This window comes from Accipiter gentilis, unplaced genomic scaffold (genome assembly GCF_929443795.1).
Source record: "Accipiter gentilis unplaced genomic scaffold, bAccGen1.1, whole genome shotgun sequence".
NCBI classification, from domain to species: Eukaryota; Metazoa; Chordata; class Aves; order Accipitriformes; family Accipitridae; genus Astur; species Astur gentilis.
In genome coordinates this window covers 1,474,949-1,502,715 of record NW_026060956.1, presented here as the reverse complement: position 1 = coordinate 1,502,715, position 27,767 = coordinate 1,474,949, and the positions used below count along the sequence as shown (strand labels likewise).

Here is a 27,767-nt window from a genome sequence, read left to right as displayed (position 1 = left end):
GCGCCTGCCTCTTCCTCGGCTGCTCTGCCGTGGCAGACGGGGATGGTGGCAGGTCCATCCCCGCATCCTTCCGCGGCTCCTGGGGCTCCATCCCGACGATGTTAAATACGTCGAGGCTCAGCGTGGTGTCGCTGAGCTCGGGGATGCAGGAGTCGAGGGTGAGCAGCTCGTCCGGCAGCGACAAGGGGCTGAAGTCCCAGTCGGGGGTGGCTGCGCCGGTGCCCTCGGTGTCCCCAGGCACGGGGCTGCTGCTGGGACCATCCTGGCTGGGCCCCACCGTGTCCAGGGAGCACCCAAGGAGCCTGAGGGCCTCTTCAAGAAGCTCCTGGTCAGGCACTGCAAGGAGCTCTGCGATGTCCCCCAGGGCTTGTGTGTGAGGGGCAGCGCAGGGGCTGGGGGGGACGTCGCTGCCCGGTGAGATGTCGCTGCCCAGGGGTGCCCCCGCAGGGGTGGCCGTGCCGGAGGTGTCGATCTCTACCAGCTGCCCGTCGATGTACTGGTAGCCGGGGATGGATATCGGCATCACTGGGCAGGCTGGAGCCACCCCTGTCCCCTCTCCGCTGGTGCCCCCAGGGTGGCCAGGCCCGGGGCTGCTGCTAGGACAGCCCTGGCTGGCCCCCACCGCGTCCGTGGAGCACTCAAATAATCTGAGGGCCTCTTCAAGAAGCATGTCCTCGGACGCGGCAAGATCACCTGCAGTGTCCCCCAGGGCTTGACTCTGGTGGGCAGCGGATGGGCTGGGGGGGACATCGCTGCCCGGGGGGATGTCGCTGCCCGGGTGGATGTCACTCCCCGGGGGTGCCCCTGCAGGGGTGGCCGTGCCGGAGGTGTTGATCTCTGCCGACTGCCCCTCGATGTGCTGGTAGCTGGGGCTGCATGTCGGCAGCACTGGGCAGGCCGGGGCCACCCCTGTCCCCTGTCCACTGGTGTGAGCAGGGTTGCCAGGTATGGGGCTGCTGCTGGGACCATCCTGGCTGGCCCCCACCACGTCCCGGGAGTAGCCAAAGAGTCTGAGGGCCTCCTGCAGAAGCATCTCCTCAGTGACTTCGAGGTCGCCTGCAGTGTCCCCAAGGTCTTGGTTGTGGGGGGCAGCGGAGGGGCTGGGGGGGACGTTGCTGCCCGGGGGGATGTCACTGCCTGGGGGTGCCCCCGCAGGGGTGGCCGTGCCGGAGGTGTCGATCTTCAGCAACTGGCCCTGGATGTGCTGGTAGGTGGGGATGGAGATCGGCAGCGCCGTAGGGGCTGGGGCCACCACTCTTGCCTGGCGTTGGTAGGGGGCAAGGTACTGTGTCTGGCCCTGGGGGGTCCCCGGGGCTGCCCAGGCCAGGGTGGCCCCGCAGCCCCAGGGCCCCCAGAGGGCAGCCCCTGGCAGAGAAGCAGCGCCTTGGCCGAGCGTGGCGCTGGCCGGTGGAGGCAGGTTGGTGGCTGTCCACTGGATGTGGTAGAGCCGGGGGTCGAAGGGGCAGCCCCACGGAGCCATCTGCAGACCTGTGTGGGTGAGAGGGAGCCGTGCTGGGCCGGGGGGACTCTCTGGGGGCACCCACCAAGCCATGCCCCAGCTCTGCGCCAGGCGCGCGGGGAGCTGCTGTGCCGGTGGGACGCGGTTGCACGTCGGGGAGGGGACTCCCTTCTAGGAGGTGAAATGGGAGAGGTGGCCCCAGATATTTGGGAAGTTCTCCGCAGATTGGCTTGAGTGGGCACGCGTCACCCAGGCGAGGGCAAGGGTGCTCCCGCGGGCTTGCTGAACGCCCGTGCGAAAACTGCCGGGGGGACGGGTGTGACAGGGATGCCAAAGGTGCCAGAACAGACTGGGGTGCCATACCTGCTGGTGGTGCCTGGGGGGCCTGGAGGGGCCCCCATGGCAGGGGTGCCCAGGCTGCAGGGAAGGGCTGCTCCTGCCCGGGCAGATGGTACAGGTTGGCTGGCCCTAAGAGAGTGAGAGAGAGAGGAGCCGTGGCCGGCGGTGAGCTCTGCTCTTGCCCCCACGAGCGTCCCTGGGCTGCGGGGCTTGGGACCGGTCCCTACCTCCAGGGTAGAAGGTTTCGGGGAGCACAAAAGTCTGAAAACGCTGGGACGCCGGGGGGCCCCAGGGCCCACGCGGTGGGAGCTGCCGTGGTGGCCGCGCCATGGTCCCTTCTGGCTGTTGGCTGCTAAGGACTCTTTGGCGTCTCCCAGGAAGGAATGCGGGGGCTCCCTGTGTTCCGCCCCCCCCCCCCCCCCCCCAAGAGCCTCCCCAGCTCCTCCTGGGGAGGGAGAGGGTTAAGGGAGGCTGGAGTGCCCCTGGGGCCTAGAGGCGGCTCTCAGGGGCCGTGGGTGCCAATACTCTTGGCTTTCAACAGTATTTTTCCGGTGGGGGAAAAAGAACCAGTTGATTCGGCCGAGCCGAGAGGGGACCAAGCCGAGGCCACAGCCTCCTTGTGGCAGGTGGCCAACGCATTTGTGACTATTGGCCGTGCTTCTGTTCGCTGCCTTGGCTGGAGTGACGCAGAAATAGGAGAAAGGGCTTTGAGGGCGCGAAGGAAGGTCCCGCGGTGTCACTCGGTGGCGTGCTTTCCCCCAGCCCTGGCTCAAGGAGTGCTGTCAGGGCTTTTAGTCACCGGGTCGTAAAAGCAGCAGCTCTGGATCCCCGTCGGAGGGGGCCGCGCTTGCCCTGGGTGCGTGACACCCAGGAGGAGACAGTACCCGCCGCCGCGTGCTCCCAGAAAAGGCCTGGGTTCTGCACAACGTCCGATGAGGAGAGGCTGGGGCTGTTTGTGCTCCACAGGGATGGGGTTAGTACATCCCGTCCTGGTACTTGGAGGATTTGGCGCTCCCAAGGACACCCTCGGTAGGAACGCAGGCCTCTCGCTCCCGCTGTGGGAACGGTGTGTGGCCTGGGGGAGTGGGGACAACCGCCGTGAACCGGAGGCCCAAGATCTCTCCCGGCCTGTATCCTGTTAATGAAAGAGATTGCTCTCTGTTGGCGAGGCACCTCTGGCTGCCAATTTGTAAGTCGTGGCAGGGACCGATGCCGGGGGCGTGAAGGCAACCGCGCTCGTGAAAACATAAAACTGGATTTCATTTCAGAGCGCAGCTGAGCAACCCCGCTCCTCGACACTCTGCCATCTGCACCGACCGCTGTGGCTGGGACTGGGCAGTGCTGCTCATCCCAAAGGCCACCAGCTCACACCTGTGTCCCTGCTGCTTTGCCAGGAGCTTCTGCGCTGCGAGCGATGTTTTGGGGGCTGATGTCCTGGACTGCGAGAAGTGCGTCCCCGACCCGCAGCTGGCCAGGAGGATTGTGTCCCAGGTGGAATTCTCCCTCTCTGACGAGAACCTGGCCAAGGATGCTTTCCTCCTGAAACACATCCCGAAGAACAAGATGGGCTTCGTCAGCATCAAACTGCTGCCGTCCTTCAAGAAGGTAGGCAGCGCGTTGCGTTGGCCAGCCGGGGTGGGAAGTGGCCTTCACGTGGAGGATGCCTGGGTGTTGTGAGAGACTGCAAGAGTTACCGTCTCAAACGCTGTGGTGGGGCAAGTTCTGCTTGAAGACAAAGCCTGCACAGCAAGGAACCGAGGGGAAAAGCCCATCAGCTCAGACCTCAGCAACGGGAGGGGGAGGGCGTGCTGGAGGCTGCCCAGCTCCCTGTTCTGATCAGCTGTTCTGATACAAAGATAAACAATGGCCATGTCTGCAGGCAAGGAGAAGTTACTCCCCAAATGACCCCCAAGCCCAAAGGCTCACAAGCTGCTCATTAACCTGAGGAGTTTGGGTGCCCGCCCGAAGGAGGGGCAAGGATGATAAAAGGACACAAACTGAAGCCCCGGGCGTGCGAGAACACCGGGACTGGACCCCTAGGCTGACTGGACACCTTGGCTGACTGAACCAACGCTGGAGCAGGACTGGTGAAATCTTTCTCTTTTCCTTTCTCTCTCTCTGTCTTCTTCTCTCTTTCCTTTTCCACAATCCCTAGACCTCATCCGTTTCAAGATATAAACGGTTGACCAAGTCTGAGACTAAGAGTGGATCCAGCCGCCCCTGGGCCCTTCTCTGAGGAGGAGTCTAGAAAGCCAGGGGGTCTGCTCGGAACCTCGTGACTCAGCGGGAGGGATCTCCTTAGGACACCGAAAAGCCGGTCGAAGAAACTCTCTGAGACTCGTTTTGGAGTTTTAGAAAGCAGGCATTCTTTATTGCAGCGCTGGATGCACGGGGGATAGTTCCACCTCGCGTGCATGCCACAGCTTCAGCGCTAACAGGTTAGTTAGAATAACGAATTGCATATGAATCAGATTAGTATACACGTACGTAAAAATGATTGTAACTGATTATCTTGGTACTGCCTACACCTGATCACGCACAAGGAAGGATCCATTTGAGTCGAAGGGCTGCTTTTGCGACCACCGACCCATTTGAAGTTCTTGCTGGCTGTCCTTGAAGTCTTGATTCTTGTCCTTTGCTCTTGAAGCTTAACGCAGCTTCAATCACATGTGGCCACTTTCAACACGGTTCTCATTGAGCGTACAGGAACATCTAGTCCTAAGAGCAAAGAACTGCAAAACTTCTGAGTAACTACCTCTACTAGTTAATGGCTTGGCTATACTTTTGTCTTCAATCATAGCCTTAGGATAAGAAATCTAACAATTCTTTACCAAATCTCACTGTTGCAGTCACCTAGCAGCCAACCAGTTTCCACGGCTGGTCCAAAACACTAAAACCATCAAAATATTTAGACATGCCGTACAGAATGTATGGGAATATGCTATCACTGCTTCCCTGAATTGATGTCTGTGGTTACAGCGTTTAGAGAAGTAGTCTTATGCCAATTCCTGTGGTGAGAAACCCTGCCCCCTGCTTCCACGCCTCCCCAGTTCCGTTCGCTTCTGTCCTAACTACAATCTTTAACCGGTCGTTTGGTGTCGTTTCACCCGAATTTAGCGCGAGGGAATTTCGCCTTAAACACGACTCCCTGGTCTGTCCAGTCTGGGTGGTGAGCGGTGGTGGCTGGGTGTGCTCTGGCTGTCTGCGGTGAGGTGGACGGGGAGGTCCAGGCTCTGCTCAGGCTGTCTGTGTCCCTGCAAAGCAAAGCACTCGCTGGTGGTGCAGAGCTGGGCCCTGCTCTCTGCCTTCCATGGGCTGCGGCAGTCCTCCAACCAGGGAGGGTGAACGGCTGGGGAAGCGGTGAACAGTCGGTTGCCTCAAAGCCAGCCCAGGGCTGGCTTCAGCTCTTCTGGCCACGGTTTCCCCAGGCTGCTTTGGGAGAGGAGAGCTCGTCCTCCGGCGCTGAGGCTCCTTGATGTTTGGGTTTGGGGCTTTTCCTTTTCTGTTCTCTCCTTTTTCCTCCTCCTCTCGAGCAGAAGAAGGGCTCTCGGTGGTCCCCGAGAGCTGCGGGCGGTGGTGTTGCAGCGGCTCCAGGGGCCAGTTTTGGGGCAAGGCCAGTGCTTGGGGCGAGTCGGCGTGCGGGGCGAGACGCTGAGCAGCAGCGGCACCGGGAGCTGCGCCGTGCTGACGCCGACGGGACTGCGCCTGCCCGGGGTCCGGAGCGGCTCCCGCTGCCCCAGCGGCACCCCTGGGACTGCCCGAAGGAAGGGGCTCAGCCCCCCCAACCCCCCGGTGCTGGGGGACCTCACCCTGCAGGTGAGGCTGCTTCTCGAAGGTGCCGTGGGCTGCCTTGCCTCTGGGTTGTGGAGCTGGGATGGGAAATGGGCAATAAGGAGAGGTGAGCTTTCCAGGCACTTGCTGGCTGGTGCTGAGATTTTAGAGATTCATTTTTTCCCCCCTTCCCGGTCTTGCGGCTGCCCAAGGTGCAGCCAGAGAAGGGGAGGAGGGCCCCTGGCTGGCCCGCAGCTCCCTCCCTCGCCATTCTTGGGGTGATTGGGGGTTATTTTGCTGTGTCGGTGAGGCAGAGCTGGGCTGCGGGGCTGAGCGCGGTGGGACCCGAGGAAGGGCGTGATCGTCTTGAGGCTTTGAAGGGCTTTGCAGCGAGCCCTGTCCCCGCCGGTCGGGTTCAAGACGAACGCCTTGCAGCCCTTGTTGTCGTGCGTGTCCGTGTGCCCCCCGGCCCCCAAGGTCTGTCCTTGTCCCAGGGGCTGCGTGCTGCTTTCTGCGTGGGGCCGTGTCTGTGAGTCCTGCAGGGACCTGTCTGTCCTGGCTTCCCCACCAAAGGGCTGCTTCCCCTGGGGAAGGGGACAGGGGAGTTGTTCCCGTTCCCGTCCCGCCCCCCCACCGCCATCGCCTGCCGTGCTGGTGGTGACTCAGGCCTGGGGGTGGCTGGGTTCCCCTCGGGGCTTGCTGGCTCGGATCTGGGGCTCGGCGGGGCTTTTGCACCTCTTGGGGGCTGTTTCCCGGTGCCCCCCGGGCTCCCTCCCCGTCCCACACAGGCACGGAGCGGTTCTGGAGAAAGAGCTTTTAATGGGAAAGACAAAAGAAAAGGTCCCACCACAGCTGCTCTAAACCCACCCTACCCCCCACCCGCCTCCCACCCACCCCCTCAACCCCCCCCAACCAATCCACCCCCCTCCCCTCCCACCCCCCACTCCCCCCGTCTCCATCTCACCCCTGTCTGATCCCCCTCCAACCCCCCACTCCCCCTATCTCCATCTCACCCCCGTCTGATCCCCCCTCACACCCCCATGTCGTCTGCCAGAGCCCTGCGCTTGCTGGGTGGCATTGGCAAGGAGCTCTGCGCCTGCCTCTTCCTCGGCTGCTCTGCCGTGGCAGACGGGGATGGTGGCAGGTCCATCCCCGCATCCTTCCGCGGCTCCTGGGGCTCCATCCCGACGATGTTAAATACGTCGAGGCTCAGCGTGGTGTCGCTGAGCTCGGGGATGCAGGAGTCGAGGGTGAGCAGCTCGTCCGGCAGCGACAAGGGGCTGAAGTCCCAGTCGGGGGTGGCTGCGCCGGTGCCCTCGGTGTCCCCAGGCACGGGGCTGCTGCTGGGACCATCCTGGCTGGGCCCCACCGTGTCCAGGGAGCACCCAAGGAGCCTGAGGGCCTCTTCAAGAAGCTCCTGGTCAGGCACTGCAAGGAGCTCTGCGATGTCCCCCAGGGCTTGTGTGTGAGGGGCAGCGCAGGGGCTGGGGGGGACGTCGCTGCCTGAGGGGTCGTCGCTGCCCGGTGAGATGTCGCTGCCCAGGGGTGCCCCCGCAGGGGTGGCCGTGCCGGAGGTGTCGATCTCTACCAGCTGCCCGTCGATGTACTGGTAGCCGGGGATGGATATCGGCATCACTGGGCAGGCTGGAGCCACCCCTGTCCCCTCTCCGCTGGTGCCCCCAGGGTGGCCAGGCCCGGGGCTGCTGCTAGGACAGCCCTGGCTGGCCCCCACCGCGTCCGTGGAGCACTCAAATAATCTGAGGGCCTCTTCAAGAAGCATGTCCTCGGACGCGGCAAGATCACCTGCAGTGTCCCCCAGGGCTTGACTCTGGTGGGCAGCGGATGGGCTGGGGGGGACATCGCTGCCCGGGGGGATGTCGCTGCCCGGGTGGATGTCACTCCCCGGGGGTGCCCCTGCAGGGGTGGCCGTGCCGGAGGTGTTGATCTCTGCCGACTGCCCCTCGATGTGCTGGTAGCTGGGGCTGCATGTCGGCAGCACTGGGCAGGCCGGGGCCACCCCTGTCCCCTGTCCACTGGTGTGAGCAGGGTTGCCAGGTATGGGGCTGCTGCTGGGACCATCCTGGCTGGCCCCCACCACGTCCCGGGAGTAGCCAAAGAGTCTGAGGGCCTCCTGCAGAAGCATCTCCTCAGTGACTTCGAGGTCGCCTGCAGTGTCCCCAAGGTCTTGGTTGTGGGGGGCAGCGGAGGGGCTGGGGGGGACGTTGCTGCCCGGGGGGATGTCACTGCCTGGGGGTGCCCCCGCAGGGGTGGCCGTGCCGGAGGTGTCGATCTTCAGCAACTGGCCCTGGATGTGCTGGTAGGTGGGGATGGAGATCGGCAGCGCCGTAGGGGCTGGGGCCACCACTCTTGCCTGGCGTTGGTAGGGGGCAAGGTACTGTGTCTGGCCCTGGGGGGTTCCCGGGGCTGCCCAGGCCAGGGTGGCCCCGCAGCCCCAGGGCCCCCAGAGGGCAGCCCCTGGCAGAGAAGCAGCGCCTTGGCCGAGCGTGGCGCTGGCCGGTGGAGGCAGGTTGGTGGCTGTCCACTGGATGTGGTAGAGCCGGGGGTCGAAGGGGCAGCCCCACGGAGCCATCTGCAGACCTGTGTGGGTGTGAGGGAGCCGTGCTGGGCCGGGGGGACTCTCTGGGGGCACCCACCAAGCCATGCCCCAGCTCTGCGCCAGGCGCGTGGGGAGCTGCTGTGCCGGTGGGACGCGGTTGCACGTCGGGGAGGGGACTCCCTTCTAGGAGGTGAAATGGGAGAGGTGGCCCCAGATATTTGGGAAGTTCTCCGCAGATTGGCTTGAGTGGGCACGCGTCACCCAGGCGAGGGCAAGGGTGCTCCCGCGGGCTTGCTGAACGCCCGTGCGAAAACTGCCGGGGGGACGGGTGTGACAGGGATGCCAAAGGTGCCAGAACAGACTGGGGTGCCATACCTGCTGGTGGTGCCTGGGGGGCCTGGAGGGGCCCCCATGGCAGGGGTGCCCAGGCTGCAGGGAAGGGCTGCTCCTGCCCGGGCAGATGGTACAGGTTGGCTGGGCCTAAGAGAGTGAGAGAGAGAGGAGCCGTGGCCGGCGGTGAGCTCTGCTCTTGCCCCCACGAGCGTCCCTGGGCTGCGGGGCTTGGGACCGGTCCCTACCTCCAGGGTAGAAGGTTTCGGGGAGCACAAAAGTCTGAAAACGCTGGGACGCCGGGGGGCCCCAGGGCCCACGCGGTGGGAGCTGCCGTGGTGGCCGCGCCATGGTCCCTTCTGGCTGTTGGCTGCTAAGGACTCTTTGGCGTCTCCCAGGAAGGAATGCGGGGGCTCCCTGTGTTCCGCCCCCCCCTCCCCCCCCCCCAAGAGCCTCCCCAGCTCCTCCTGGGGAGGGAGAGGGTTAAGGGAGGCTGGGGGGCCCCTGGGGCCTAGAGGCGGCTCTCAGGGGCCGTGGGTGCCAATACTCTTGGCTTTCAACAGTATTTTTCCGGTGGGGGAAAAAGAACCAGTTGATTCGGCCGAGCCGAGAGGGGACCAAGCCGAGGCCACAGCCTCCTTGTGGCAGGTGGCCAACGCATTTGTGACTATTGGCCGTGCTTCTGTTCGCTGCCTTGGCTGGAGTGACGCAGAAATAGGAGAAAGGGCTTTGAGGGCGCGAAGGAAGGTCCCGCGGTGTCACTCGGTGGCGTGCTTTCCCCCAGCCCTGGCTCAAGGAGTGCTGTCAGGGCTTTTAGTCACCGGGTCGTAAAAGCAGCAGCTCTGGATCCCCGTCGGAGGGGGCCGCGCTTGCCCTGGGTGCGTGACACCCAGGAGGAGACAGTACCCGCCGCCGCGTGCTCCCAGAAAAGGCCTGGGTTCTGCACAACGTCCGATGAGGAGAGGCTGGGGCTGTTTGTGCTCCACAGGGATGGGGTTAGTACATCCCGTCCTGGTACTTGGAGGATTTGGCGCTCCCAAGGACACCCTCGGTAGGAACGCAGGCCTCTCGCTCCCGCTGTGGGAACGGTGTGTGGCCTGGGGGAGTGGGGACAACCGCCGTGAACCGGAGGCCCAAGATCTCTCCCGGCCTGTATCCTGTTAATGAAAGAGATTGCTCTCTGTTGGCGAGGCACCTCTGGCTGCCAATTTGTAAGTCGTGGCAGGGACCGATGCCGGGGGCGTGAAGGCAACCGCGCTCGTGAAAACATAAAACTGGATTTCATTTCAGAGCGCAGCTGAGCAACCCCGCTCCTCGACACTCTGCCATCTGCACCGACTGCTGTGGCTGGGACTGGGCAGTGCTGCTCATCCCAAAGGCCGCCAGCTCACACCTGTGTCCCTGCTGCTTTGCCAGGAGCTTCTGCGCTGCGAGCGATGTTTTGGGGGCTGATGTCCTGGACTGCGAGAAGTGCGTCCCCGACCCGCAGCTGGCCAGGAGGATTGTGTCCCAGGTGGAATTCCCCCTCTCTGACGAGAACCTGGCCAAGGATGCTTTCCTCCTGAAACACATCCCGAAGAACAAGATGGGCTTCGTCAGCATCAAACTGCTGCCGTCCTTCAAGAAGGTAGGCAGCGCGTTGCGTTGGCCAGCCGGGGTGGGAAGTGGCCTTCACGTGGAGGATGCCTGGGTGTTGTGAGAGACTGCAAGAGTTACCGTCTCAAACGCTGTGGTGGGGCAAGTTCTGCTTGAAGACAAAGCCTGCACAGCAAGGAACCGAGGGGAAAAGCCCATCAGCTCAGACCTCAGCAACGGGAGGGGGAGGGCGTGCTGGAGGCTGCCCAGCTCCCTGTTCTGATCAGCTGTTCTGATACAAAGATAAACAATGGCCATGTCTGCAGGCAAGGAGGCTCTGGCTGCCAATTTGTAAGTCGTGGCAGGGACCGATGCCGGGGGCGTGAAGGCAACCGCGCTCGTGGAAACATAAAACTGGATTTCGTTTCAGAGCGCAGCTGAGCAACCCCGCTCCTTGACACTGCTTTGCCAATCTTCCCGGGGGAAAAAACTCCTTCCTGAGCCCAGCCCTGGTGCCCCGAGCAGGGTCCGGGGAGCTCCTGCGGGGGAGCGCGTTTGGGGTCAGCAGCCAGGGTCCTTTTCCAGCCTGTTGGTGCAAAGGCATGGGTGGGCATGGGGCATCAGTCCCGGGAGAGCCGTGGCTGACTCCTCTTTCCCGGGAAGGGCAGGTCGCTCTCGCCGTGTCTCTGTCCTGCGCCCACCCGGGTTTCTTTGTCCTGCCAGCTGCTGCCCAGCAAGGAGGGTTCGGCTGAGCTCAGCAGGGATGTCCCGGGACCCGCCGAAGGAGAGCTCCTGCTTGGTCAGCATCCTGACCGCTAGCCCCGCTCTCGGGACGGCACGGCACGTCCCACGCGTGAAGCGGTGCCTGGGCTTGCCCTGGGAGCGGCACGACTCGGGAGCGTTCTCCGGCTGCTGCGGCTCCCGTCCGTGCGATGGACGGAGGCGGCGGTTTCCCTGGCGGCTCTCCGCTGGTCTCGGCCCGCAGGCCGCGACCCCTCGGGCTCCGTTTGGGCAGCCCTGCCCCGCACGCTGGGGATGGAAAGCGGCGCGATCCTGCTGCAGCTGCAGCTGCCGCGGGGACAAAGCCATGGGGGAGAAGGGGTGGGTGCTGCGGAGGGGAGGCGGGCGGGGCTGGGTGGGCTCTGGGCAGCACCCCCCGGGGCTGTCCCTGGCGGGGGTCTTCCCGGCCGGGCCTCCAGGATGGCTGAGGAGGCCGGTGCCCGCTTTTCCAGGGAGGAGCTGGCCAGGAGCGTGAGCGTGAGGAAGGGCAGCTGCCCGGCTTTGCGCTCCCCGGGGGCCCTCGGGCCTCCCAAGGGGCCGGGCCAGGCCGGGCTTTCCCCCCTGCCCGCCCGGTTTTGTCCAGCTTTGCGCTCTGGCTGCACGCGGCGCTTTGGCGTCGATCGGAGAAGCCTTGTTTCCTGCCCTGCAAGGGTGACTGAGGGACGCTGGCTTCCCTCTTACGGATGAACGGGAATCTGGCCTGGAGCTGAAAGCAGAAACTCCGTGGGCTTTGGCACTTGGATTTTCCTAGCTTGCTCCCGCCAGCGTCCGAGGGGACTCTACATTTCGTGGAGCACCGTCGGTCAGGACGTTGCTCTCGGGGAGGGGCTTCGGGCCTGTTTCTGGACAAAGGTGGTGGCGGCGGGGGAGTGAGCGAGCGAGCGAGCAGCCTCGTGGTGCTTGGTCGCTGGCTGGGCTGAAACCACCATAGTCCTTTTTTGCTGACATCATCGCAACTGGGGAGAGAAGGGGCTGAGCTCCCAGGGCCACTGCCAGCAGACTGTCATTAGGCACCAGAGTCAACGTTGACTCGAGAGGCCTGGGCAGAGCCCAGACCCCCCTGAAAGCAGCTGCAAGACCTGCCACGAGGTACAGGCCAACTCCTCTGATGCTTCGGGCTCACGCTGGAACCCCAAGCGCTCCAAGCCCCAAAATGCAGCTGCCTCTGCAGCGCAGCAGCAGCAGCAGCCAGTGCCGAGCAGCGTGGGGAGCTGGAGCAGAGAGGGGGGCGCCCGAGCCGGGCTCGGCTCCCTTCGGGTCCACTCGGCTCCCTTCGGTTCCCCTCGGCTGGGCTCGGCTCCTCTCGGCTGCGCTCAGCTCCCTTCGGCTCATCTCTTCGTCTGGGCTCGGCTCCTCTCGGCTGGGCTCGGCTCGGTTCGGCTCCTCTCGCCTGCGCTCGGCTCCCCTCGGCTCCGCTCGGCAAATCTCGTTTGTGCTCGGCTGCCCTCGGCTCCGCTCCGGCCGCAGCCCCGGCCCGGCCCCGCCTGAGGCAAGGGCGGGCGGCGGGCGCGGCGGGGCCGGTGGCCGTGGCGGGGGCTCCTCCCCGTCCGTGGAGCGGTGGGCTGCCCGGCGGTCGCCAGCGCCGGGGCTGCCCGGGGGCCTCGCAGGCCGGCAGCGGGGCTGAGGCGGCGGCGGCGGCGGTGGCGGCATCTCCCCTCGCGGCAGGCCGGGGCGCCGGGTCCCGGCCTTCCCCCCGCAGGCCCGGCCAGCCCCGGCCCCTCCCTGCCGCCCCCGGGGCTGCGGGGGCAGCAGGGGACTGCCTGCCGCTGGTGGCTGTCCGGCGGAGGCCGGCGGGCACCGCGGAGACGTGCGGCTGTGTGTGGAGAGAAAGGAGTTTCTGCCGGCTGTCCCCGCAGGGAAGGGACCCGCAGCCGCCGGGGGTCTCCCTCCCTCCCTCCCTCCCAGCCTGGCGTGGGTGGCGGGCTGCGACACAGTCCTGCCCGGGCGTTCTTGGCAGCCCCCGGGGCAAGAGGCCCTGGAGGGAGCTTCAGGGAGGTCGGCAGTGGCGTTTCCAGAGCAGTCGCGTCCCGTTGGCTCTCCTGCTTCCTTCCCTCGGCTGGGAGAACGGAGGACGTCCTCGACAGCAGGTACCTGTCGGTTGCCTGAAACCAGGAGGTTCCTAGGAGACCCTCAATTCGGATGGGACGGGGGGGGCTGCTCTTTTCCTGCCCTCTTTCACTGACCGTGAAAGCGGTCGCTTCCGAGGGGCTACTGCGCTTGCACGGGGGTGTAATGGGAGTAATGGGAGCTGTAAAAAGCGCTCCTGTTCCAGTGCCGTGGGTTGGTTTCGTGCTTCAGTGGGAAAAGAGGCTGGTTTTACTGACGGTGTTTTGAAATTTTATTTAAAGCGTTCAGCTGAGAAGCTCTCGAGCCTCTGTAGTGGTTTAACCCCAGCCGGCAGCTAAGCCCCGCACGGCTGCTCGCTCGCTGCCCCGCAGTGGGAGGAGGGGGAGGATCGGAAGGGTGAATCAACTCGCGGGTTGGGATAAAGATGGTTTAACAACTAAAAGCTGTGCACGCGAGCAAAGCAAAGTCAGGAATTCAGTCACTGCTTCCCATTGTCTGGCAGGTGTTTAGTTTGCAGGAAAGCAGGGTTCCATCACGCCTAACAGTTACTTGGGCATGTCCCCCTGTATTGGTTTTGTTTGGCAATGTTTTGGTAGCGGGGGGGGGTGGGTTACAGGGGTGGCTTCTGCAAGAAGCTGCTGGAAGCTTCCCCTGTGTTCGAGAGAGAGCGAGCCCATACTAGCCGGCTCTAAGATGGATCCGCCGCTGGCCAAGGCCGAGCCAATCAGTGATAGTGGTAACGCCTCTGTGATAACATTTTTAAGAAGGAAAAAAAAGTTGGGACGGAGAGAAACTGCCGCCGGAGTGAGGAGTGAGAACATGTAAGAGAAACAAGCCTGCGGACACCAAGGTCAGTGAAGAAGGAGGGGGAGGAGATGCTCCAGGCGCTGGAGCGAAGATTCCCCTGCAGCCCGTGGTGAAGACCCTGGTGAGGCAGGCTGTCCCCCTGCAGTCCAGGGAGGTCCACGGTGGAGCAGATATCCACCTGTAGCCCGTGGAGGACCCCACGCCGGAGCAGGTGGGTTCCCGAAGGAGGCTGTGACCCCGTGGGAACCCCGCGCTGGAGCAGGCTCCTGGCAGGACCTGCGGATCTGTGGAGAGAGGAGTCCACGGAGCAGGTTTTCTGGCAGGACTTGTGACCCAGTGGGGGACCCGCGCTGGAGCAGTGTGCTCCTGAAGGACTGCACACCGTGGAATGGACCCATGCTGGAGCAGTTCGTGAAGAACTGCAGCCCGTGGGAATGGCCCACGTTGGAGGAGTTTCGTGGAGGACTGTCTCCCGTGGGTGGGACCCCACGCTGGAGCAGGGGAAGAGTGTGATCAGCCCTCGTCCTGAGGAGGTGAAGCGGCAGAAAATAACGTGTGATGACCATAAACCCCATCCCTGTCCCCCTGTGCCGCTGGGGGTCTTGGTGGTGAAATCCGGGAGTGTAGTTGTGCCCGGGAAGAAGGGAGGTGTGGTGGGAAGGTGTTCTGAGATTTCATTTTATTTCTCATTACCTTGCTCTGGTTGACTTGTAATAAATTGAGTTAATTTTGCAAACTGAGTCTGTTTTGCCCGTGACAGTAATAGTGAACAATCTCTCTTGTCCTTATCTCGACCCGCGAGCCTTTTGTTATATTTTCTCTCCCCTATCCAGCTGAGGATGGGGGAGTGATAGAATGGCTTTGGTGGGCACCTGGTGTTCAGCCAGGGTCAACCCATCACACCCCCCTTCCTTCTTCTTCCCCCAGTTATATTGCTGAGCGTGACATCCTGTGGTCTGGAATATCCTATCAATAAAGCAATCTATACAGTTCAGTTGTACATATTCAATTTCCAAACTTCTTCCCAAAACTATTGCTGGGAGTCGCTTATCTCACACAGTTTCTATCAGGTTGAAGTTCCCCTGCTTCAAATTAAAGGTCCAGTGTTCTTTTCTTCTACAGCGCTTGCTCAAGGAGAGTGGGGGGGTAAGCCTTTTTGGTGTGGAATTGAGTTGGTGGTCATGATCTCCCCCTGCCACCTTTCTTTACCTTTCCTCCAGTTTTCGAAGATGTTTCTGACTTCATACCTATTAGCAATTATTCAACTTTTTGGCGCCTCCTGGGGTAGGATGTTCCCTTCTTCTCAGTCTTTTAGTTCTTCTTCAGGGGCACAGTTGTTAGCAAGGCATGCGTTGATCATACAAAGGGGATCTTGTTTCACAAGAGTTTTGTGGCCTTTTTCGTGTGGCTTAAGTACATAATTTCTTAAGTACATCATTTCCCCCTGTGGTGGGTTGACCCTGGCTGGATGCCAGGTGCCCACCAAAGCCCTTCTATCACTCCCCCTCCTCAGCTGGACAGGAGAGAGAAAATATAACAAAGAGCTTGTGGGTCGAGATAAGGACAGGAGAGATCACTCACCAATTACCGTCACAGGCAAAAGAGACTCCGCTTGGGGAAACTTAACTCAATTTATTACAAATCAACCAGAGCAGGGTAATGAGAAATACAACCAAATCTCAGAGCACCTTCCCTCCACCCCTCCCTTCTTCCTGGGCACAAATTCACTCCCGGATTCCCTACCACCCCCCAGTGACACAGGGGGACGGGGAATGGGGTTTACGGTCAGTTCATCACACGTTATTGTGATACTTGCCAAACCAACCAAGAAAGGTAAAACTGGAGCGCAGGGAGCAAATGCTTTTCTTTCACCTTAGGCCAACTGCTCGGACGCTCTCTATGCTGCCCTGCCACAGAGGGCATCCCTCTCGTACCAGTAAGAGACATAAGAGTGAATTAAAGCCAGGACCCCAAACCAGACCAAAAACCTGGTCGTGATCGAGAAGAAAGTGGAGAATGCATCAAATATAACAGAAAATTATTTTGGACATTCCCAGTTTACATTTGGAAAAAAGAGAAAAAAAAAGAGGAGGAATTAGGTATTAAAAGAAGAGCACTGAATGATAAAGCAGTAGCAGTCCCTCTACCACTACAAACCCACACCCCCACACGCACGTACGCACACAGACTTAACACCACCAAACTCCCCTTGACTGTGACCTTCACCTCAGCTTGCTGGTCTAGAGATACTGAATGCCTGAAGCACACCAAGGATAACTGAAAACATCTGCATGGCTTTAATGGGAATCCTCCAACTGAAACAAAGCGCTTTCTCCCTCTGTCTGCGTTGGCACATCCCCGAGTCACGCTCTCACTCCTCTCCTTCAAAGTCAAGATTCCTAAACGTGAAAAGCGGGAGTGGGGAAAGGCGAAGGGAAGAGAAAAAGAGGGAGAGCATCATCAGTGGAAGACCTGCCAGCTGCTGCTGATTCAGCCCTGTTTGGGGGACCACCCCAGCAGAGAGGAGCTGGTTTGCATGCCACGGTCCTCCCTGCCTGTTCCCAGGGACAGGCCGTTTGCTCAGCCTTGCCGGCCAAAGCGTGGGAAAAGCGTAGGCGTGCGCCGTCGCTTGCAGAGGAGCACGGACACGCTCACGTGCAATCCTTTACCTTTTTCCTCCCTGGATTCAAAGGGTTTCTGTCTTCAAAGTGAGAGCCTTCCATACAGTCATTTGTGACATTTCATCCAGGATAACAATCTCAGAAGGATCAGTCCTGCAATAAATATTTTACATAGCAATCTGTGATTATGGGAACTGATGCCAAGGGCATTAGCATCAGCAAGAGGAACAGCGGAGCCCCGAGAATCAAAGCTCCGCATAAGCGTGGGAGGTTTTGCTGGATGAGGAGTTTTGGGAGGCAAGCCGGGGAGCTGCAGAGCAACAGCTCTGTGCAAAGGCTTTTGCTGGGGCTTAGCCCCGGTCCGGGTTCCTAAGCCACTGCTGGTACAGATCACGCCTGCAACTCCTCATGTGTAAGTATGAGGATCTCCAGCTACCGTAAAGGCACTGATGAGGCAAGGTTTGGGGGTCAAACGCGAGTGCTGCAGCCACTCTGCTTGCGGTCAGAGCCCTGCAATCACCTCCTGCAGCCCTGCCCCCAAATTTGATTTTCCCACCAAGCTGCCTGCTGGTTTCTGTGGGATGCCCCACAAAGAGGCAAGGGGAGAAAACTCTGCCAAACACCTTCAAGCTAATCTTGCCGGGGGTCCTGGCGCTTGGTGGGGCTTTACCCGTCACTGCTTTGCTTTGGGATATCCACGTCACTGGTCTTCCCCACGTTCAGCTGAACTGAACTTGCAGCAGCAGCTTCCATCACCCTCCTGGACTCCTAATGTAAAAAAGGGACAAATCACGTTCTCTGTCTTTGATCCAAGTGGAGATAAGCTGAATGCCCAGCACAAACTTAGCAGTCTGCCCTCCGCTTCTGCCCCTTGGCAGCTATAGGTATTAGTGCAGCAGGGGAGAAACCGTTCACTCCAAAGATTTCGGGGCAGGGGGATTGTGTGTTCAAAACACGATTATGAGCAAATCTTGCCAGCAGCAGCAGCAACAGCAGCAGCAGCATCATCATCTAATAATAATCATCATAATGATAATGACCTTTGTGAAAAACGACTCGTTTTAAAAATTACACCTGTATTCAAGCGTTCAGCTCACTGCTACTTGAGGAAACAAAGGTTACAAAAGTTACAGGCTATTGGGATCTATTTCGATTGAGTGCTGATCTTCCCCCAACGTTTCCAGACAAGCTGTAAGAGAAACAGGCAATCTCACAGCCCGACGGAGATGTCCAGCCCCGAGGACCCAGCAAGACTTACCTCTTCTTCTTCTCCAGCTTCATTTCTGGCATCGTCCAACTTCTTCTTCCTTTCTGGCATAAGGTCATCCAGAAAGCTGAGCTCCTGCTTTGAGAAGCAGAAATCCATCGCTTTCCAGACAAAGACGAGAGCCAAAACCTTCACGAATAAGAGGGAAGATGCGGTGAGCTCAGAGACGATGCCACCTCTCACTCCAACGCTGCAAACACCCCGCTGCCGAGCGGCGGCAGCTCTTACCATCATGGGAAAGATGATGGCGGCACGGGACACCTTGATGGTCCAGAGCAGGACGAGGCAGGTCAGCTGGATCGCCGTGAAGAAATGCACCTTTTGCAAGGGCACGTGCCGCAGGTAGATGAAATCCGGCTGGTGTTTCGCCGGCATCCAAAACAGCTTCAAGCGATCAAAGAACTGCAAAATAAAAGGGAAAGGTTGCCACCTTGGGACTGCGGCAAGTTTCTGGCCCTCTCGAGACGTGGAGGCACTTTGCAGCATCTCGCTTGCCGTCAGAAATCCTGCATCCCACCGCATTCCTCCTGGGAGCAGCACCTATTTTCCCTTCGCTCCATCTAGCAACCGGCTTGCCCCTGAGAGCTGCCCACCAAACGGCAACTATTCCATGCCATTCCATTATTAGCATTTCTCGGCCCACTGAATCCCCCCGCGAGGATTTCCACCAGTGGTAGAAACTGCCTTCCCTTTGCACCAAATTCCCCCGCTTTCACGTAACCACACACTGATCTGCCCTAAACCCTGCAACAGAGAGCGCTGAACTTGCCTGGTCCTCCCAGCCCTATATACCTCCTGTACCTCCACCAATCTTTTTCTTACACAAAAGAGTTTCATTGCTTGCTCTGCGAGAAGTTTTTCCCATGCCACTGCTTTTTTCCCTGCTGCTACGGAGACAAAATACCAGGGAGCCGACACGCTGCACGCTGTAAAAGAGTCCGTACCTGAATTCCTCTGAGCGACGACACACCCATGTAGAGAAAGACGCCATAAAGCACAGGCATTGGTATAAACTGGGGGGGGGGGGAAGAAAAAAAAAAGTAAGAATGCAGTCGTTTCCCAGACAATGCCCAGATGTGTTTCAGGCGCTGGCACGGGCCAGGAGCCAAGCGAGATAGGCAATCTGAATGGTACCACCCTTGTTTGGTAGGTAAGGGAGTTCAGGTGCATGGATGTGAATCATACCATGTTATTTGACCTCAGAACCATTGAACAGCTTCTTTCCTCTTTAATTTCCTGCTGTATGTATTGTAGACATACTGCCTCGTGGTTATAGAGAATAAACGTACTTCCTATGGAAAATAATTATTACAACTAGTTTGACAGACATTTGTAAGTGAAAGATAATGTATAAAACAGCAATAAGTTAAATATATTGACATGAATGTGCTTCCTTTTGGCTTCACTGATAAGAAAGAGATAAACTGGCTTCTCTCTGGCTTTGGTTTTGGCATACTCTGATATACAAAGTGTCGGTTACTCTGTGGTTTGCAAATGAATTCAGAATATGTATGTTTTTTAAATTTTTAGCCAGTAACCTTTTCCAGTTACCCCCCATCTACAGTTTCCACATCAGTTATGGGTGAAAAGGGGTTGTCAGTAGTTAGTTATCTACAGGACTTAGTGCAAACTTCGTGTTCTTCGTTATACAAAATGCACACTTGAATATCCTAGAATGAATCAAACCCTTTCCGTCTCTATTCTGCAATTTAGTTTATTCCACATTGTTTCCATAGCTGTACAAACTAAAGCAGTCCTGTGTGAGAATGGCAAAGACTTCAGCATGTGACTCCAGAAGCAAGTGGACTTTTGAGGCTATTACTCTGCCATGTAGTCCCTTCTCAGCGTCATGTGTGCATTAAGACACAATCGTGTTCATGGCTTGAAATGTCCCCTAGTGGTTTTTGAAAATTTGTATCTTCTCTTCTGTCCTGATCATTGTTTCTTTCACTATGTTTCCTTAAAGACTGAACCATGGAAGATGAATTTTCTGCTTTGTAAGAAGGCCTTAGCCTCTTGAACACGCACTTCATTTAATGAGGTTTATTATAGTTAATCAACCTTATATGTATACTTTTATTCTCTAGATAAACTAGTTTGAGATAGGTGCTTGCAAAAAATTCCTCTTCATGTAGACTTTAAAAGGAAGTTTTAAGAAGCTTATATCCTTACCAAGTTAATACTGGGATCTCAGTGAAAGACAGCAGGAAGTAAGAATTTCATAGTTGTTAAGCAAGAAATGCAAGATCTCAGCTGTTATGTCTGACAGTTATCTGATGGCAGAACAGACATTTTACTTCCATTGGCAAAGATACATCCAGAGTTCTCTACAAAGGAAGATAGAATAGTCCATGCTAATGGTGAGATCCTAGTCACCCAAGACACAAGTTTTAGAACCTTAAGAAAATTATATTATTTATTTCATCTTCAAAAGGATGACTTTTTAAATTTATTTTTTTTTTTCTCAGAGCCTTCCAGGTTCCCTTCCACTCCCCTCAAAACAGGATTTTATATGGTCAAGAAAGTCATAGTTTAAATCCGTGGGATATCATAGCTTCTTTGGAAGAAATAGTACAATTTCAGATTACTTTAATGAGAACTTATGAATGCCACTGAACCCTGGGAGACTTTTGTTTTAATGTGGAAATTTTGATATGCTAGGAAACAGGCAGGTGTCTAATCAGTTCTTCATAAGCTCACTTTAAGCCACTTTAACAAAACTAAATACATTATAATGGCATATTGCATGAAAATGAACAGGAAATTAAAGAGGTTATGAAAGAACATTATTAAATATGAATATAAAAGGAAATCTTCTGTGTATGAAACAAAAAACCCTCCTAGATTAAAAACTGAGAGTTATGCTTCACTAATTCTATCAGCTGTCTTTCACATGGGAATGAAAGATAATACAAAGCCCAGAAGTACTGATATGTACCGAATCCTCAGTTAATAAAGAAGTTTATTGATTACAAATGGAACTGTGCCAAACTGGAAAAAAATGATAAATTGCTAATTTAATAACCAGCATAGCTCTACTTAAGAGTTTTCTGATTCAATTGGTGATTGTATGCCATTAATGTAGTTCTCAGAAGTACAGCCAGAAGTCAACAGTGTGTTCAAGAATAAGGCATGGACCAAATAATATCACCTGACAGTGAGAAACTGTTCCTGGAAACATGATGCCTTTTCAGGCAAAGGCTATTTTTTTAACAGTTATGATTATTATAATTCTGAAATATATAGAAAATGCAGAATATCAATCTACACACCTATTTTAGAACTTTATTTTGAAATATCTGCTTCTTACCATTCTCTTATTTATTTCTTCTTGTAGAATATAATCTTAGGAGTCTAGTTTTCATTGAAAACTAACTGTTCATTAAAAAAAGTGTTTTATCCCCAGTATAAAAATCTAGTAAAACATTTCAAAATTATCTAAGTGAATTAAGGAACAAAGTTGCATTTAAAATGTTACAGTAGGCACATGAAAACCCAAGTGCTATTGAATGTTATTTCTCTAGTCAGTTATTATCCATCGCAATAGAAAGATTTATGTGGAAAATTAGATTTCAGCTTCTTTTTAAAAGTTGCTCTACAAAGCATTTTTATTTTCTCTAAAGAGCTGAAAAGCATTTTTCTGGAAGTTTTAGCTTAAATTCATTGTGTTCTTCTTCACCCCTCTTTCCATAGCATATTTAGGGGGTGGGTTTCATAACTCAATTAAATTTCTGATGATGACTGTCACCAAGAGCAGGACAACTGTATTGTTACCACAGAACATAAGCTACTTAGGTGTAGGTGTAAAATGTCTGCACTATGCATGTCAGGAGGTATCATTTTCAATTAAAAAAATAAAATATTTCACTAACTAAATCAGTTTTGTTAACCAAAAGCCATGTACACTTTTCCTTGAGCATTAGTCAGAGTGGTGTACAAAAAGGTTAACCAATAAAAAGGACAAGCTTGACTGCATAGAAAAAGTCATGTCCTGGAGGCCAATATGGCAAATTGCAGAAAGAAAGGAGGGAGGATCAGGCCTTGGTAAGAATTAGAGCATGTGTGATGAAGACATGGTGGAAGGGATTTGGGCCTGATTAAAATATAAGATTAAAGCAAGAACAAAATCATATGTGAGCAATGAAGAGTAGTCAGTGGGGATTTATACTCATATGGTTCTCTGAAAAAGTATTTTGGGGATGTGCGCTAACTTAGGAGCTCTGAAATCTTGACACTGGTTTATAAGAACAGGGCTGAGTTTCTTTTTCCTTCTTTCATACGTGCTATTCACTCATCCTTGTAATACACAGCTGACTTCACGGCTAGAGCTTAGTTACCATTTATCAAAGCTGCCCAAGCAGTGCACTCTTGTTTATAATACAAGTGCAGTCTCTCAAGTGAATTACTGTTTTTATTTTTCTTTGAAGCTATCTATTATCTTATGGTAGGGTACCATGTGAAACGTAAGTGGGGAACTTACAAGCTTGCATTCAGCACTACCAAACAACGTACTATTGTCATGCAAATGGCTTTCAGGTCAATTTGTCTGTCCTTACTCTCTGATGCATCCCTTTGCATGGTAGGCCTCTTGCCTTTATCTTCAGAGGAACTATGGCAATTTTTTTTGAGTCTTAGACTGGGAGTTAGAGACCAACCCCTACACTTACCAGTCACACTACATATGTCTATTCCTCTGCAGCTGACATACTCTGCTTCATCATCACCTTTGACCAGCATCTAAAAGCAAGATTTTTAAATAACAGCATACGTACATTGGCTTTGTTCTAATTTATTCCCTCAGTGAAGTTCTCCTCTTAACTGACAAACAAAAATGAAGTACTTACACTATATGAGCCTTTATTCCTCTTTTAGTTTGGAGTAGTACTGTGGTTTCCATTATTGTCCCCCTCATTGTACATTGCTCACAAATTGATTTTTGTGCTTCTGAAATAAATTACTTTCTGAGGACATTAAAATGGAAACTTCAAATCTGATGCTTACCAAATAATCTCTATCCTAAAATGCAGAGGTAATGGTCTGAACCAGTGAGTGATGCCTGAATAGCTCTGGAACACAGGCATGCTGGGAACATGGTGAAACTAAATGTAGTTCAAAGCAAAGCTGCTGAATTTCACAGAGTGTAGTTATAGAGGTCTCAATACGAACTACTTTAATCTGTTGGTTCACTTCTTTTCCACCAGTTTACTTGCTAATGTTCAGAAAACAAAGATCTTTCTGAAGTTCTGTTCTAGTGTTATTCTTCTAGCTCATGAATTCTCTGATAATAGATGTTTGTTTAAGAAAGCCTAACACTGTTAAAAATTGCATGAGCCCATTGCTGACTTTTTATTTTAGAGCTCCTTACCAAAGTTTCCTAATGTTTCACGCTATCTTCCAGGGAATCCAACAGACTCTTATCAAACAGAATTTCTGTTCCATGGTTTGGATGGTTCAAACAATTTATTCCTAATAGCTGTAATTATTGACCTAATATCTTTACCTCTTTGAAGACCTAATGTCTTTATGTCATTATTGAAATTCTCTTTGTATTAGTCAACAGTCTTATTCAAGCACCTATATCATATGGATAGAGGTCTAATTATGAAATTTTATATCTCTGCATATTTATATATGCTAGCACATTTTCAGTTGTTTTATGATTTGTAAGTAACAGTTTGTATTACCAATTGATGCAAAATATTCAACTCTTCTGTGGTATTTTTCTTCTTTACCTGTGGGGAGTGCCTAAAAAATAATTCATATTTTCTGCAGTAAATATTTCTCAAAATTACCGTACAGCTTTCTATATGATATCTGATTCAGATTGTTCTAACTGTCTTATAGTTCCTTCCTTTTTTATTTATTAAGTAGCAAAACCCCTCTATTGGAACTTAAAATCTTATCATTTCCTTTATGAAGGAAAATGCCACTGCTTTGGAAAGTTAGAGAAAGAAAGAAATTCTGAGCAATATGGCTTCCCCCCTATCTATTCTACTACATAAACTGATGTTATATTTCATTTTAAAGGCAGGTAGAATTAGAATACATAATAATTCAGTACCATTTCAAGATCTCAATCACCTATTTCCTTCATTAGAGCTACCTACAGTGGGCAGTTGTCCTGCCAACCGTCTTATTTTCTCATTCAGGAATATTTCTGTAGCTTCATGACACAATTGTGAGTAACCCTGCCTGACAGAAAGCTAATTTTCTCTGTTATTGTTTTAAACTCTGTTACTAGAATGAAAAACTCCGATCTTTGCTTTTAAAATGTATACTGACTACAAATGCTGACTTCTCCAAAGGAGCCATTTTTGAGAGGATTTCTGATACTGCAGAACAAACATGGAAAATAAGTGACTGTTGGACACGCAGTAGAGTAACTTTGCAATTTAATACTAAGCAGATACTGTATTTCATTTATTATTTTTTAATGATGTGGGAGTTTTAATAGTTATGGGTCTATCTGTGTCTTAATATAAAACACGTATCAAAATGTGTGCACAATATCAGGAGGAAACAAACATAATATTTTCAATACTCCTTATTTCTGAATTGTGTGGTACTATGGACCACATAAAAACATACAACATATTTAGAGTTCATAACACATTATTACAATGAACATACATAAATACAAAAATTAGTTTTTATTCTTGAAGTATTTAGCTGAGTCTAAAATAGGTATGGTACCAATATGACATACTCTTCTTTCCAAGACTACTTCAATGCCAAAACATGAAAAATGAAAAGGGCTTGCTAAATTGCAGTGGTAAATAATCTCAGGTTTAGAAGACAAACATTCTGGGACTAGATCCTTACCTATATGGTGCGTGAAGTATGTTTTGCAGTGAATAGGAAAAGCATCTGCATTTGTGCTTATATGATCACCCTGTTAGCTGAGCTCTTGTTTTACTGCTGTTGGATTTAACAAAACTTCATAGCACCTTAAGCTATAGCAGTTCTCAGCTGCTGGAAACAGCACAGTAAGACAATGTTGAAATGGTAAAGGGCTATGCTGAAGTTCAGATGGCATGAAGCAGAGGCAATATGTACTATGTAGCAGTGAATTGTCACATGAGGGCATATGGGGACACTATATACAAAATCTGATGCAATAGTGTTTTGAGTCTGTGTTCAACAGACAAAATCACGATAGTGCAATTTCTCCCACCTTCCCTTTGAGAGGGGTCCCTGAAGTGAATTACATCCCAAACCATGGCTAGGTATGGAGAGCAAAAATAGTTCAGAGCTTGGGAGCAAGCAAAGAAATCAGCTGTTTTGACACAGGGTTTAAGATTACTCTTCAAATACCTTTTATTTAGCAGACACTACATCTTTGTCACTTATTTCACAAGAATTTAACCTATGTGTTCAGTAGAGATTTTTGTTTTTACAGCAGATTAATGATCTTTTATAACAGAGTATAGTCTCTTCATATTTGCTTTTATTGCATATTATTCTCCCCCACCTTTTCTCCACACACACTCCATTTTATTCCAAATGTTTTGAACTATGTGTTTCTGTCTGTTGCCTATAAGATAACCACTAACATTGTCCTTTTCCTATCACTCTTTTTTTTCCACAGTTGGTTCCATGAGCTACCAATAGACATTTATTTGCTCCATCTATAACTTGCCTCCTAAACTCTTGACCTTAACTTTTATTGAACTTTAAAGTTTGCAGACTATTTCAGATCTGAAGAAAGCTTGGAAGAAAAAAATATCAACCAAATCTTTTCCAACCTTACCAAATTATTCTAGTAAAAACATATTATTTCCAACTACACAGCTTGTCCTGGGTGCCTAGCCTATCACAGCTATATTAATATTAACAATTTTGTTTCTTTCAGTTATAAAAAAAGTAACTAAACATATTTTTCCTATACAAGGAAGTTTTTGAGAAGTGTTGACTTTGCCGAGTGCTCTGAGATTCTCAGAGATGAATTACTTTATCTTAGTCAAGTATAGACCAATTAATACAAAATGTGTTCCTATTCACTACATACAGAAGTCTTAAAAGTGAGTATGAAAATAATATGAAGCTAATAATGCATCACTTCCTTGTCTGTATAACTTCAGCAACACAGAAATGAAAAAGTCCTTATATAGTAACACTGTATCATGTGACTGGGGAGGAAATAGAAGGCACATGCTCCACAGAGCAATTTTAATAAAGATGTATTTATAGAAATTTATTTATAAATTGTCATTAGAATGCTTAAGTGTTATACTGCCACATAGGTTATTGATGGTTACTTTGTCAAAGATAGTTAAATTCCTTGATAGCAGCACTCATCAAATTACAAACAACGTCACAAAATGAGATGGTCGGTCCAAATTGTATAACCTTTCTTAGGTGCTTTTTGTAAAAGCATTAAAAGCTTCCAGCAGATGACTTTACAGATCAATGAGAGGGGTTCCTGTGAAAAACAGCAATCTATTTTATCTTTTGGAAAGCATATATCTACTCTGGAGGCTACCCCTCTGTTATTCCACTCTGGTGTTTCACAAAAATAAAATTTCCAGATCATGTTAAAGCATAGGAAGTACTACAAAGAAGAAATGCAAACATAATTCCTGCTTTATGTATTTATCATCATGAAAAAAAAATCAAGACGTTGAAAAAGTTATAAAGAGTAATATATTTATGATGTGTTTATAATACAAGAACATAGTAGAAATGTAGAAGAAAATGTGGCATGTAACAGAAAATAACCTTGTGACAAAACTCAGAGAGGTGAGGAAATAGATACTCCTTGCTTAATGAAAAATTTGAGTTAGTAATATGCTAGTAGATACAATGAACTTCTAAAGTTTTTAAAAAGCTTAAGAAAAATACAAAAGACAAATAAGAACAGTCACATTGCATAATATACCAAGTTCCTCATTGAATCCTTTAGTTAATTTTCCCATTTCATCCACAAGCCACACCTGTCAAAGGCAATCAATGCAGTGCTGCCTGCTTGCTGAAGCAGTGCCAGTTCCTAACAGTTATATATAAGCCAGCTAGAAGTAGATGGCCTATTAATATTCTTGAATTGGTATCTTGTGACAGAAGCATATAAATTTCCCAAATAATTGCTATCAGGTTAAGTGGAAGGTTCATTCCATTTATTAAATGAATATGTTGATGCATTTCTCTTCAGTAAGGCACAGTAATTGAACAGCATAATAATAAATGTGTAAGTCTCTATTTTAAACCAGGACTCCTTTTAACTTAGCAGATATTCCACGGAGCAATTTGCCTGTGTTAGTAGACATGTTATTAGGTATAAGTTTAGAAAAGTTTTACATTTGTCTGTATATCCATTTAAAAAAAATCTCAGTGCATAATCATTAGATTTAGAGTAAGAAAATAATTTAAGGCCTATGATACGTTATTACCATAGTCTAATTGCTGGATAGTCAAAGTCATGCCTTTGCTCCCTGCCATAGTCCTGTGGGCTATTTAAGATAGTAAAGTTTACATAACCAGTAAGACTTTTTGCAATCTGATTCCTTGAACATATGTTATTCCTGCTACCATCATCCAGTGTGCACCACTTCCCTGGTTTTGGCTGAAGAAGCTGAACAGCTGAATTCCAGAAAGAAAATCAAGTATTGGGTAGTTCTACCTGCCTAATCATTATCCAAGAACTTAGCATTCTTTCACAAGAGGAAATATTTCCATAGTTAAGAAGAGGATTTTTAGAATAATTTTGGACTGTGTATATTATTTTCTGTTTTAAAACCCCAAATTCTTCTAAACTTAAGACATTACAGGTGAGACATATTGAAGTTACTTGATGTATCTGACTGCTTTGCACATTGTGTCTGATATATCTTTGACATGTCATTGTCCAAATAATTATTAGTAGGCTATTCCTGGTTTATTGTTTTACACCACAGTGGATTTGAGATAATTCAAACTGATTCATGTGTAGTGGCTGTAGAACCATTTCAAGACATATATAATTTTGTATGATATTAAATAACAGACATCGTTGGGATTTGAGTCATAACACTGAAGCTATTCTCATAGAGTGATCCTTTTAGAATGATAAGGTAGGTGGTTGTTACTCAGCATTGAAAAAATCAGCAGGAGGTTATTTAATGAGCTATTAACTCTTGACTGTTGATTCTTCAGTTAGAAAATCGACAACGACTTCTTTAATATTTGCAAAGTGCAGGGAAGCAATTTTGTTACTAAGGT

At 52.1% G+C, this 27,767-nt stretch overlaps 1 protein-coding gene across 1 annotated transcript in view; it reads right to left on the bottom strand.

Annotated features, from left to right (window-relative positions):
- Positions 1-17,801: 17,801 nt before the first annotated feature.
- The window catches only part of LOC126037170 (electroneutral sodium bicarbonate exchanger 1-like), a gene marked incomplete at its 3' end in the record, with an annotated part of 104,760 nt that continues 94,794 nt past the window's right edge, over positions 17,802-27,767 (bottom strand). The window contains exons 5-6 of the mRNA XM_049797443.1: positions 18,518-18,586; positions 17,802-17,975 (exon numbers count right to left, since the gene is read on the bottom strand). Coding sequence (XP_049653400.1) covers positions 17,802-17,975; positions 18,518-18,586 — 243 coding nt within the window. The remainder of the gene's footprint in view (positions 17,976-18,517; positions 18,587-27,767) is intronic.